At 39.4% G+C, this 15,374-nt stretch overlaps 1 protein-coding gene across 3 annotated transcripts in view; it reads right to left on the reverse strand.

Moving 5' to 3' along the window:
- The window catches only part of LOC128666682 (gastrula zinc finger protein XlCGF17.1), a 53,105-nt gene that overhangs the window by 35,969 nt on the left and 1,762 nt on the right, over positions 1 to 15,374 (reverse strand). Inside the window, exons 2-4 of one of the 3 annotated variants that reach the window (XM_053721409.1) lie at positions 14,074 to 14,277; positions 12,271 to 12,384; positions 7,579 to 7,686 (exon numbers count right to left, since the gene is read on the reverse strand). In XM_053721409.1, the coding sequence (XP_053577384.1) occupies positions 7,579 to 7,686; positions 12,271 to 12,379 (217 nt within the window). In that variant the 5' untranslated portion in view covers positions 12,380 to 12,384; positions 14,074 to 14,277. Of the gene's footprint in view, positions 1 to 7,578; positions 7,687 to 12,270; positions 12,385 to 14,026; positions 14,278 to 15,374 lie in introns of all 3 variants that reach the window. The other 2 variants (XM_053721408.1, XM_053721411.1) reach the window with 2 other exon arrangements.

Below are 15,374 nucleotides of genomic sequence, written 5' to 3' on the forward strand. Positions count from 1 at the left end.
TATGAGACTTGGCAGTTTGAAAGCTTGAAGCTTGTATCAGAATGTCGTCTAGGTATGGAGCTACCGAGATTCCCCGCGGTCTTAGTACCGCCAGAAGAGCACCCAGAACCTTTGTGAAGATTCTTGGAGCTGTAGCCAATCCGAATGGAAGAGCCACAAACTGGTAATGCCTGTCTAGGAAGGCAAACCTTAGGTACCGATAATGATCTTTGTGAATCGGTATGTGAAGGTAAGCATCTTTTAAATCTACAGTGGTCATGTACTGACCCTCTTGGATCATAGGTAAAATTGTCCGAATAGTCTCCATCTTGAACGATGGAACTCTTAGGAATTTGTTTAGGATCTTTAAGTCCAGGATTGGTCTGAAAGTTCCCTCTTTTTTGGGAACCACAAACAGATTTGAGTAAAACCTCTGTCCCTGTTCCGATCGTGGAACTGGATGGATTACTCCCATTAACAAGAGCTCTTGTACGCAGCGTAGAAACGCCTCTTTCTTTGTCTGGATTGTTGACAATCTTGACAGATGAAATCTCTCTCTTGGAGGAGAGTATTTGAAGTCCAGAAGGTATCCCTGAGATATTATCTCTAGCGCCCAGGGATCCTGAACATCTCTTGCCCAAGCCTGGGCGAAGAGAGAAAGTCTGCCCCCCACTAGATCCGATCCCGGATCGGGGGCCCTCAATTCATGCTGTTTTAGGGGCAGCAGCAGGTTTCCTAGTCTGCTTGCCCTTGTTCCAGGACTGGTTAGGTTTCCAGCCTTGTCTGTAGCGAGCAACAGCTCCTTCCTGTTTTGGTGCAGAGGAAGTTGATGCTGCTCCTGCTTTGAAATTACGAAAGGAACGAAAATTAGACTGTCTAGTCTTGGCTTTGTCCTGAGGCAGGGCATGGCCTTTACCTCCTGTAATGTCAGCGATAATCTCTTTCAACCCGGGCCCGAATAAGGTCTGCCCTTTGAAAGGTATATTAAGCAATTTAGACTTAGAAGTAACATCAGCTGACCAGGATTTTAGCCACAGCGCCCTGCGTGCCTGAATGGCGAATCCTGAATTCTTCGCCGTAAGTTTAGTAAGATGTACTACGGCCTCCGAAATGAATGAATTAGCTAGTTTAAGGACTCTAAGCCTGTCCGTAATGTCGTCCAGAGTAGCTGAACCAATGTTCTCTTCCAGAGACTCAATCCAGAATGCCGCTGCAGCCGTGATCGGCGCAATGCATGCAAGGGGTTGCAATATAAAACCTTGTTGAACAAACATTTTCTTAAGGTAACCCTCTAACTTTTTATCCATTGGATCTGAAAAAGCACAGCTATCCTCCACCGGGATAGTGGTACGCTTAGCTAAGGTAGAAACTGCTCCCTCCACCTTAGGGACCGTTTGCCATAAGTCCCTTGTGGTGGCGTCTATTGGAAACATTTTTCTAAATATCGGAGGGGGTGAGAACGGCACACCGGGTCTATCCCACTCCTTAGTAACAATTTCAGTAAGTCTCTTAGGTATAGGAAAAACCTCAGTACTCGTCGGTACCCGCAAAATATTTATCCAACCTACACATTTTCTCTGGTATTGCAACTGTGTTACAATCATTCAGAGCCGCTAACACCTCCCCTAGTAATACACGGAGGTTTTCCAGTTTAAATTTAAAATTTGAAATATCTGAATCCAGTCTGTTTGGATCAGAACCGTCACCCACAGAATGAAGTTCTCCGTCCTCATGTTCTGCCACCTGTGACGCAGTGTCTGACATGGCCCTAATATTATCAGCGCACTCTGTTCTCACCCCAGAGTGATCACGCTTACCTCTTAGTTCTGGTAATTTAGCCAAAACCTCAGTCATAACAGTAGCCATATCCTGTAATGTGATTTGTAATGGCCGCCCAGATGTACTCGGCGCTACAATATCACGCACCTCCCTCTGAGCGGGAGATGTAGGTACTGACACGTGAGGCGAGTTAGTCGGCATAACTCTCCCCTCGTTGTTTGGTGAAATTTGTTCAATTTGTACAGATTGACTTTTATTTAAAGTAGCATCAATACAGTTAGTACATAAATTTCTATTGGGCTCCACTTTGGCATTGCAACAAATGACACAGGTATCATCCTCTGAATCAGACATGTTTAACACACTAGCAAATAAACTTGCAACTTGGAAATACAATTCAATTAGAATAATATTAAAACGTACTGTGCCTTTAAGAAGCACAGAAGATCTATGACAGTTGAAAATTAATAAATTGAAAACAGTTATAGCCTCAATCCTTGTAAACAACACAACTTTAGCAAAGGTTTAATCCCATTAGCAAAGATAACAAATTCTGAAAGCAGGAAACAAATTACAGAATAAACGTTTTTTATCTCAGTCAAACTATAATTCTCACAGCTCTGCTGAGAGAAATTACCTCCCTCAAAATAAGTTTTGAAGACCCCTGAGCTCTGTAGAGATGAACCGGATCATGCAGGGAATACAATGAGTTGCTGACTGAAATATTTGATGCGTAGTAAAAGCGCCAAAAAAAACGGCCCCTCCCCCTCACCCACAGCAGTGAGGGAGAACAGAAACTGTCAGAAAACAGATTAAGCAACTGCCAAGTGGAAAAATAGTGCCCAAACATTTATTCACTCAGTACCTCAGCAAATGAAAACGATTTTACATTCCAGCAAAAACGTTAAACATAATCTCTAGTTATTAAACAGCTTTATGTATTTCTTACAATGTAATTCTAGTGAAGTACCATTCCCCAGAATACTGAAGTGTAAAGTATACATACATGACATTATATCGGTATGGCAGGATTTTCTCATCAATTCCATTGTCAGAAAATAAAAACTGCTACATACCTCTATGCAGATTCATCTGCCCGCTGTCCCCTGATCTGAAGTTTACCTCTCCTCAGATGGCCGAGAAACAGCAATATGATCTTAACTACTCCGGCTAAAATCATAACAAAAACTCTGGTAGATTCTTCTTCAAACTCTGCCAGAGAGATAATAACACACTCCGGTGCTATTTTAAAATAACAAACTTTTGATTGAAGATATAAAACTAAGTATAATCACCATAGTCCTCTCACACATCCTATCTAGTCGTTGGGTGCAAGAGAATGACTGGGAGTGACGTAGAGGGGAGGAGCTATATGCAGCTCTGCTGGGTGAATCCTCTTGCACTTCCTGTTGGGGAGGAGTAATATCCCAGAAGTAATGATGACCCGTGGACTGATCACACTTAACAGAAGAAAATGCGCCTTTTCGGGTGCACCTCAAAAACTACTTATATTAAAAGTAGGTAGTAAATTCGGCCACGTGCGCACAGCCCCAGCACTTATAAACCAGACAGTAAACTACATGAGAGAGCAGTCAGTAACTGTGTGCACAGCCCCAGCACTTATAAACCAGACAGCAAACAACATGAGAGAGCAGTAAGTAACTGTGTGCACAGCCCCGGCACTTATAAACCAGACAGCAAGCTACATGAGAGAGCAGTAAGTAACTGTGTGCACAGCCCCAACACTTATAAACCAGACAATAAACTACATGAGAGAGCAGTAAGTAACTGTGTGCACAGCCCCAGCACTTATAAACCAGTCAGTAAACTACATGAGAGAGCAGTAAGTAACTGTGTGCACAGCCCCAGCACTTATAAACCAGACAGCAAACTACATGAGAGAGCAGTAAGTAACTGTGTGCACAGCCCCAGCACTTATAAACCAGACCGTAAACTACATGAGAGCTGTAAGTAACTGTGTGCACAGCTCCAGCACTTATAAACCAGACAGTAAACTACATGAGAGAGCAGTAAGTAACTGTGTGCACAACCCCAGCGCTTATAAACCAGACCGTAAACTACATGTGAGAGCAGTAACTGTGTGCACAGCCCCAGCGCTTATAAACCAGACCGTAAACTACATGAGAGCAGTAATTAACTGTGTGCAAAGCCCCAGCACTTATAAACCAGACAGTAAACTACATGAGAGCAGTAAGTAACTGTGTGCACAGCCCCAGCACTTATAAAGCAGACGGTAAACTGCATGAGAGAGCAGTAAGTAACTGTGTGCACAGCCCCAGCACTTATAAACCAGTCAGTAAACTACATGAGAGAGCAGTAAGTAACTGTGTGCACAGCCCCAGCACTTATAAACCAGACCGTAAACTACATGAGAGCTGTAAGTAACTGTGTGCACAGCTCCAGCACTTATAAACCAGACAGTAAACTACATGAGAGAGCAGTAAGTAACTGTGTGCACAACCCCAGCGCTTATAAACCAGACCGTAAACTACATGTGAGAGCAGTAACTGTGTGCACAGCCCCAGCGCTTATAAACCAGACCGTAAACTACATGAGAGCAGTAAGTAACTGTGTGCACAGCCCCAGCACTTATAAACCAGACAGTAAACTACATGAGAGCAGTAAGTAACTGTGTGCACAGCCCCAGCACTTATAAAGCAGACGGTAAACTGCATGAGAGAGCAGTAAGTAACTGTGTGCACAGCCCCAGCACTTATAAACCAGACAGTAAACTACATGAGAGAGCAGTAAGTAACTGTGTGCACAGCCCCAGCACTTATAAACCAGACAGTAAACTACATGAGAGAGCAGTAACTGTGTGTACAGCCCCAGCACTTATAAACCAGACAGTAAACTACATGAGAGAGCAGTAACTGTGTGCACAGCCCCAACAATTATAAACCAGACAGTAAACTACATGAGAGAGCAGTAAGTAATTGTGTGCACAGCCCCAGCACTTATAAACCAGACAGTAAACTACATGAGAGAGCAGTAACTGTGTGCACAGCCCCAGCACTTATAAACCAGACAGTAAACTACATGAGAGCAGTAAGTAACTGTGTGCACAGCCCCAGCACATATAAACCAGACAGTAAACTACATGAGAGCAGTAAGTAACTGTGTAAACAGCCCCAGCACTTTTAAACCAGACAGTAAACTACATGAGAGAGAAGTAAGTAACTGTATGCACAGCCCCAGCACTTATAAACCAGACAGTAAACTACATGAGAGCAGTAACTGTGTGCACATTCACATCACTTATAAACCAGACAGTAAACTACATGAGAGCAGTAAGTAACTGTGTGCACAGCCCCAGCACTTATAAACCAGACAGTAAACTACATGAGAGAGCAGTAACTGTGCACAGCCCCAGCACTTATAAACCAGACAGTAAACTACATGAGAGCAGTAAGTAACTGTGTGCACAGTCACAGCACTTATAAACCAGACAGTAAACTACATGAGAGAGCAGTAAGTAACTGTGTGCACAGCCCCAGCATTTATAAACCAGACAGTAAACTACATGAGAGAGCAGTAACTAACTGTATGCACAGCCCCAGCACTTATAAATCAGACAGTAAACTACATGAGAGCAGTAACTGTGTGCACATTCACATCACTTATAAACCAGACAGTAAACTACATGAGAGCAGTAAGTAACTGTGTGCACAGCCCCAGCACTTATAAACCAGACAGTAAACTACATGAGAGAGCAGTAACTGTGCACAGCCCCAGCACTTATAAACCAGACAGTAAACTACATGAGAGCAGTAAGTAACTGTGTGCACAGTCACAGCACTTATAAACCAGACAGTAAACTACATGAGAGAGCAGTAAGTAACTGTGTGCACAGGCTCAGCACTAATAAACCAGAAAGTAAACTACATGAGAGCAGTAAGTAACTGTGTGCACAGCCCCAGCACTTATAAACCAGACAGTAAACTACATGAGAGCAGTAAGTAACTGTATGCACAGCCCCAGCACTTATAAACCAGACAGTAAACTACATAAGAGAGAGCAGTAAGTAACTGTGTGCACAGCCCCAGCACTTATAAACTAGACAGTAAACTACATGAGAGCAGTAAGTAACTTTGTGCACAGCACCAGCACTTATAAACCAGACAGTAAACTACATGCGAGAGCAGTAAGTAACTTTGTGCACAGCCCCAGCATTTATAAACCAGACAGTAAACTACATGTGAGAGCAGTAAGTAACTGTGTGCACAGCCCCAGCACTTATAAACCAGACAGTAAACTACATGAGAGCAGTAAGTAACTGTGTGCACAGCCCCAGCACTTATAAACCAGACAGTAAACTACATGAGAGAGCAGTAACTGTGTGCACAGCCCCAGCACTTATAAACCATACAGTAAACTACATGAGAGCAGTAAGTAACTGTGTGCACAGCCCCAGCGCTTATAAACCAGACAGTAAACTACATGCGAGAGCAGTAAGTAACTTTGTGCACAGCCCCAGCATTTATAAACCAGACAGTAAACTACATGTGAGAGCAGTAAGTAACTGTGTGCACAGCCCCAGCACTTATAAACCAGACAGTAAACTACATGAGAGCAGTAAGTAACTGTGTGCACAGTCACAGCACTTATAAACCAGACAGTAAACTACATGAGAGAGCAGTAAGTAACTGTGTGCACAGGCTCAGCACTAATAAACCAGAAAGTAAACTACATGAGAGCAGTAAGTAACTGTGTGCACAGCCCCAGCACTTATAAACCAGACAGTAAACTACATGAGAGCAGTAAGTAACTGTATGCACAGCCCCAGCACTTATAAACCAGACAGTAAACTACATAAGAGAGAGCAGTAAGTAACTGTGTGCACAGCCCCAGCACTTATAAACTAGACAGTAAACTACATGAGAGCAGTAAGTAACTTTGTGCACAGCACCAGCACTTATAAACCAGACAGTAAACTACATGCGAGAGCAGTAAGTAACTTTGTGCACAGCCCCAGCATTTATAAACCAGACAGTAAACTACATGTGAGAGCAGTAAGTAACTGTGTGCACAGCCCCAGCACTTATAAACCAGACAGTAAACTACATGAGAGCAGTAAGTAACTGTGTGCACAGCCCCAGCACTTATAAACCATACAGTAAACTACATGAGAGCAGTAAGTAACTGTGTGCACAGCCCCAGCACTTATAAACCATACAGTAAACTACATGAGAGCAGTAAGTAACTGTGTGCACAGCCCCAGCACTTATAAACCAGACAGTAAACTACATGTGAGAGCAGTAAGTAACTGTGTGCACAGCCCCAGCGCTTATAAACCAGACAGTAAACTACATGCGAGAGCAGTAAGTAACTTTGTGCACAGCCCCAGCATTTATAAACCAGACAGTAAACTACATGTGAGAGCAGTAAGTAACTGTGTGCACAGCCCCAGCACTTATAAACCAGACAGTAAACTACATGAGAGCAGTAAGTAACTGTGTGCACAGCCCCAGCACTTATAAACCATACAGTAAACTACATGAGAGCAGTAAGTAACTGTGTGCACAGCCCCAGCACTTATAAACCAGACAGTAAACTACATGAGAGCAGTAAGTAACTGTGTGCCCAGCCCCAGCACTTATAATACAGACAGTAAACTACATGAGAGAGCAGTAACTGTGTGCAAAGTCCCAGCACTTATAAACCAGACAGTAAACTACATGAGAGCAGTAAGTAACTGTGTACACAGCCCCCCAGCACTTATAAACCAGACAGTAAACTACATGAGAGAGCAGTAACTCTGTGCACAGCCCCGGTAGACTCTCCAATATTACTACTCACCGGTAGGGAGGGACCAATGAATTTTAGTCTGATGACTATTTATGTCATCTGTCTCATCCTCTTCCTTACAATTTAATAGCCCAGTGCCCGGGTTTTCCGCTAGACGCCCTGTAATCACAGCAGGAAGTTACCTGATAGTACAAAGTACAGGGTGTAAAATAACTATATTGTATATAATGTGTATATAACCAGCGGTAACAGAATATTAGTGCTGTACCATATTGTATATAATGTGTATATAACCAGCGGTAACAGAATATTAGTGCTGCACCATATTGTATATAATGTGTATATAACCAGCGGTAACAGAATATTAGTGCTGCACCATAGTGTATATAATGTGTATATAACCAGCGGTAACAGAATATTAGTGCTGTACCATATTGTATATAATGTATATATAACCAACAGTAACAGAATATTAGTGCTGCACCATATTGTATATAATGTGTATATAACCAGCGGTAACAGAATATTAGTGCTACACCATATTGTATATAATGTGTATATAACCAGCGGTAACAGAATATTAGTGCTACACCATATTGTATATAATGTATATATAACCAGCGGTAACAGAATATCAGTGCTGCACTATATTGTATATAATGTGTATATAACCAGCGGTAACAGAATATTAGCCCTGCACCATATTGTATATAATGTGTATATAAACAGCAGTAACAGAATATTAGTGCTGCACCATATTGTATATAATGTATATAACCAGCGGTAACAGAATATTAGTGCTGTACCATATTGTATATAATGTGTATATAACCAGCGGTAACAGAATATTAGTGCTGTACCATATTCTATATAATGTGTATATAACCAGCGGTAACAGAATATTAGTGCTGCACCATATTGTATATAATGTGTATATAACCAGCAGTAACAGAATATTAGTGCTGCACCATATTGTATATAGTGTGTATAAAACCAGCCGTAACAGAATATCAGCGCTGCACCATAGTGTATATAATGTGTATAGACCCAGCGGTAACAGAATATTAGCGCTGCACCATATTGTATATAATGTGAATATAACCAGCGTTAACAGAATATTAGTGCTGCACCGTATTGTATATAATGTGCATATAACCAGCGGTTACAGAATATTAGTGCTGCACCATATTGTATATAATGTGTATATAACCAGCGGTAACAGAATATTAGCACTGCACCATATTGTATATAATGTGTATATAACCAGCGGTAACAGAATATTAGTGCTGCACCATATTGTATATAATGTGTATATAGCCAGCGGTAACAGAATATTAGTGCTGCACCGTATTGTATATAATGTGTATATAACCAGCTGTAACAGAATATTAGTGCTGCACCATATTGTATATAATGTGTATATAACCAGTGGTAACAAAATATTAGCGCTGCACCATATTGTATATAATGTGTATATAACCAGCGGTAACAGAATATTAGTTCTGCACCATATTGTATATAATGTGTATATAACCAGCAGTAACAGAATATTAGTGCTGCACCATATTGTATATAATGTGTATATAACCAGTGGTAACAGAATATTAGTGCTGCACCATATAGTATATAATGTGTATATAACCAGCGGTAACAGAATATTAGTGCTGCACCATATTGTATATAATGTGTATATAACCAGCGGTAACAGAATATTAGTGCTGCACCATATTGTATATAATGTGTATATAACCAGCGGTAACAGAATATTAGTGCTGTACCATACTGTATATAATGTGTATATAACCAACGGTAACAGAATATTAGTGCTGCACCATATTGTATATAATGTGTATATAACAGAATATTAGTGCTGCACCATATTGTATATAATGTGTATATCGCCAGCGGTAACAGAATATTAGTGCTGTACAATATTGTATATAATATGTATATAACCAGCGGTAACAGAAAATTAGTGCTGTACCATATTGTATATAATGTGTATATAATGTGTATATAACCAGCGGTAACAGAATATTAGCGCTGTACCATATTGTATATAATGTGTATATAGCCAGCGGTAACAGAATATTAGTGCTGTACAATATTGTATATAATGTGTATATAACCAGCAGTAACAGAATATTGGTGCTGCACCATATTGTATATAATGTGTATATAACCAGCGGTAACAGAATATTAGTGCTGTACCATATTGTATATAATGTGTATATAACCAGCGGTAACAGAATATTAGTGCTGTACCATATTGTATATAATGTGTATATAACTAGCGGTAACAGAATATTAGTGCTGCACCATATTGTATATAATGTGTATATAACCAGCGGTAACAGAATATTAGTGCTGCACCATATTGTATATAATGTGCATATAACCAGCGGTAACAGAATATTAGTGCTGCACCATAGTGTATATAATGTGTATATAACCAGCAGTAACAGAATATTAGTTCTACACCATATTGTATATAATGTGTATATAACCAGAAGTAACAGAATATTGGTGCTGCACCATATTGTATATAATGTGTATATAACTAGCGGTAACAGAATATCAGTGCTGCACCATATTGTATATAATGTGTATATAACCAGCGGTAACAGAATATTAGTGCTGCAGCATATTGTATATAATGTCTATATAACCAGCGGTAACAGAATATTAGTGCTGCACCATATTGTATATAATGTGTATATAACCAGCAGTAACAGAATATTAGAGCTGCACAATAGTGTATATAATGTGTATATAACCAGCGGTAACAGAATATTAGTGCTGCACCATATTGTATATAATGTATATATAACCAACAGTAACAGAATATTAGTGCTGCACCATATTGTATATAATGTGTATATAACCAGCGGTAACAGAATATTAGTGCTGCACCATATTGTATATAATGTGTATATAACCAGCGGTAACAGAATATTAGTGCTGCACCATACTGTATATAATGTGTATATAACCAACGGTAACAGAATATTAGTGCTGCACCATAGTGTATATAATATGTATATAACCAGCGGTAACCTAATATTAGCGCTGCACCATATTGTATATAATGTGTATATAACCAGCGGTAACAGAATATTAGTGCTGCACCATATTGTATATAATGTGTATATAACCAGCGGTAACAGAATATTAGTGCTGCACCATATTGTATATAATGTGTATATAACCAGCGGTAACAGAATATTAGTGCTGCACCATATTGTATATAATGTGTATATAACCAGCGGTAACAGAATATTAGTGCTGCACCATATTGTATATAATGTGTATATAACCAGCAGTAACAGAATATTGGTGCTGCACCATATTGTATATAATGTGTATATAACCAGCGGTAACAGAATATTAGTGCTGTACCATATTGTATATAATGTGTATATAACCAGCGGTAACAGAATATTAGTGCTGCACCATAGTGTATATAATGTGTATATAACCAGCGGTAACTGAATATTAGTGCTACACCATATTGTATATAATGTGTACATAACCAGCGGTAACAGAATATCAGCGCTGCACCATATTGTATTTAATGTATATATAACCAGCGGTAACAGAATATTAGTGCTGCACCATATTGTATATAATGTGTATATAACCAGCGGTAACAGAATATTAGTGCTGCACCATATTGTATATAATGTATATATAACCAGCGGTAACAGAATATTAGTGCTGCACCATAATGTATATAATGTGTATATAACCAGCGGTAACAGAATATTAGTGCTGCACCATATTGTATATAATGTGTATATAACCAGCAGTAACAAAATATTAGTGCTGTACCATATTGTATATAATGTGTATATAACCAGCAGTAACAGAATATTAGTGCTGCACCATATTGTATATAATGTGTATATAACCAGCGGTAACAGAATATTAGTGCTGCACCATATTGTATATAATGTGTATATAAACAGCAGTAACAGAATATTAGTGCTGCACCATATTGTATATAATGTGTATATAACCAGCGGTAACAGAATATTAGTGCGGCACCATATTGTATATAATGTGTATATAACCAGCGGTAACAGAATATTAGTGCTGCACCATAGTGTATATAATGTGTATATAACCAGCGGTAATAGAATATTAGTACTGTACCATATTGTATATAATGTGTATATAACCAGTGGTAACAGAATATTAGTGTTGCACCATATTGTATATAATGTGTATATAACCAGCGGTAACAGAATATTAGATGACTCAGTGCTGCACACAGTGAAGTCCCCCGCTCGTATTCGCATTGCACGGGAACCTCGTTCTCATGCCGTGAGACACAGCATGAGAACCAAGTGCAGTGAAGGGGGTAAGTTGCGCAGCTATGGGCAGCAGTTTTAAATATTTATGTGTTTATTTGGGTATTTACACATATTAACAGAAATATATATGTATATAAGCATAGTACGTTTACGGGCGCACGACAAATTAGCGCTTCACTTGCAATCTGGCCCTTCGTGTATAATATTGCTACAAACACTGCTGCTATATATAGATTATGCTCCAAAAATCTACCTCAATGCGCTCACATGACAAGTACTGCTGCCATATATAAAGCACGCTCCTGAGTCTATCACAGTATGCTCTCATGACAACCACTTCGGCCATATATAGCATATATAAACTGTTATTTACAAGAGACAAAATGTCACCATCACAGAATTTTTACTTAAAATTAGCGCTAATCACCTGTAGACGTATTTATAAGAACTTCATCCTCCTCAGTCTTCGAGTGATCTAACACATCCGGTTCTCCTCCGTGCTCTACCGCTGAGTCATCTGAAGGTGTCACATCCATACGGCCTGTACAGTGAGAATACACGTGTTTGTAGTGTCAGTGAGATCAATATCTCCCTCCTTTTACATAAATATCATGTGGTCATCCAGAAATTACTATGTACAAATGAGATAATTATTTAGCAGACTATCACACATATTGTGCCCACTCACCTGTAACCTACGTACCTCACACACAATATATGTGCACACTCACCTGTAACCCACGTACCTCAGACACAATATATGTGCACACTCACCTGTAACCTACGTACCTCACACACAATATATGTGCACACTCACCTGTAACCTACGTACCTCAGACATAATATATGTGCACACTCATCTGCAACCCACATACATTACACACAATATATGTGCACACTCACCTGTGACCTACGTACCTTACACACAATATATGTGCACACTCACCTGTGACCTACGTACCTTACACACAATATATGTGCACACTCACCTGTAACCTACGTACCTCACACACAATATATGTGCACACTCACCTGTAACCTACGTACCTTACACACAATATATGTGCACACTCACCTGTAACCCATGGACCTCACACACAATATATGTGCACACTCGCCTGTAACCTACGTACCTCAGACACAATATATGTGCACACTCACCTGTAACCTACGTACCTCACACACAATATATGTGCACACTCACCTGTAACCCACGTACCTCAGACACAATATGTGCACACTCACCTGTAACCCACGTACATTACACACAATATATGTGCACACTCACCTGTAACCTACATACCTCACACACAATATATGAGCACACTCACCTGTAACCTACGTACCTCACACACAATATATGTGCACACTCACCTGTAACCTACGTACCTCACACACAATATATGTGCACACTCACCTGTAACCCACATACCTCACACACAATATATGTGCACACTCACCTGTAACCTACGTACCTCACACACAATATATGTGCACACTCACCTGTAACCCACGTACCTCACACACACAATATATGTGCACACTCACCTGTAACCCACGTACCTCACACACAATATATGAGTTTTTGCAGGTTGGGATGTCTGTATTACACCGTTACACAATATATATATATATATATATATATATATATATATATATATATATATATATATATATATATAAAATTAAGAAAAAGAATAGTATTAGAAAATACCCTTAATCCAGCACACACTGATGTACCAAATTTATACAGCAACCCTCAGGTGACCTATGCATTTAATCAAAGGATGCAGACAAAGGCAGTATGCACAATCAAAATTTATAATACTCATATATCCTATCCCTAAAGCCTAGTACAATAAACTACGACTAAAGGAATGAAAACCTAACAAGTAGATAAGCAATTTACAATAACAAACTGCGGTTCTGTCAAAATTCATAAAGTCCAGTAGTGGGCGGCAGTAATCTTCGCATGCAAGTAACAATGGAGTAAGTTTAGCGATGTCAGAAAGCAAAAGCTAGATGATTACTTGCCAAGCTATATGTCGACATTAGCAGTAACACAGTACATGGATTGTTAGATGCAGGATAGCCAGTCCGTGATTTAACAGAAACCAAACCACAGTCCGTTCTGGTGGGGCGGTATTTCCCCGTACCTTCACAGGGGGTTAATGACAGCTCACCTTAGTCTCTGCAGTCATCCAGTATTAGGAGCAATATATCCGCTTACCTCCGCTGCGGGCTTAGTGTGATACAGACCCTGCTTAATAAGGGCAAGATTTGCGGTGCTGCTACCAAACAGGCAGGTTAATTCCACAGATGAGCTGGCCACTGCCTTTGCTGTATCCGTCCTAGAAACCAGGTCTAGGATAAGCCGATTCTTCATGGGGGTAAACCGCTCTCCACCAAACAATTCACCACGCTCACGGAGCTCCTGTGGGCGTGAACAAAGAAACGACACGTGTTTCACCCAAAACCTCAATTCCTATTGGGCTTCATCAGGCATGTGATTATTGCGTATCATCGCTAGACTTTATATCCGGTTGCCAGGTGAAATGGTTAACCCGTTAGGTGATAAATACAGTTGTCTAACAATTTGAAAATAACTAAAAAATAATAACTGAAAAAGTGCAGACATAGCCGGCCTCAGGATTGTTCAAAAGAAACAATTATCTGCAATGAAATACTTTATATTAACATAAAAAAGGATCAATCGATAATTAACATTTTAATTCAATATAAGAAGTTGGTGCTAAATAAGTCGAAGTAAACATCTGTTAATATTAAACATTTTAATTCCAGACATTAGCATTAAATGGTACCAATATATACAAAGAACATAGGATGGTATAAACCTGGGGATATAAGTGGATAGAGGGCACATATACAATAAGTCATTATCAAAGCTATAAAAAAGGAGCATAGTTTAGCTCTTCATTAAGACCATTTGGTTGTACTGTGTCCAAATTAAAAATCCACTTACATTCCTCTTTAAGGAGGGCATTATCCCAGTCACCACCTCTTTCAGAAATACTGACTTTTTCTAAACCCATGTAACGTAAGTTGGTAACCTCACTATTATGGAATTCCAAAAAGTGGCGTGCAATTCCACTTGTTTTGACACGTTTTTTTAGGATGTCACGTCTATGCTCTTTGATTCTTTCTTTAATCTCACGGTAGGTTTTACCCACGTATTGCCTGGGGCAAGAATATATATATATATATACACACACACACACACACACACATTACACACTATATATATATATATATATATATATATATATACACACACATTACACACATATATATATATATATATATATATATACACACATATATATATATATATATATATATATATATATATATATATATATATATATATATATACACACACACACACACATACACATTACACACTATATATATATATATATATATATATATATATATATAGGCTTACCAGAAGTCCCACTTTTACTGGGATTGTCCCGGTTTGGAGGCGCTATCCCAGTGTCCCACCCAGTT

This window comes from Bombina bombina, chromosome 7 (genome assembly GCF_027579735.1).
Source record: "Bombina bombina isolate aBomBom1 chromosome 7, aBomBom1.pri, whole genome shotgun sequence".
Classification (NCBI taxonomy): Eukaryota; Metazoa; Chordata; class Amphibia; order Anura; family Bombinatoridae; genus Bombina; species Bombina bombina.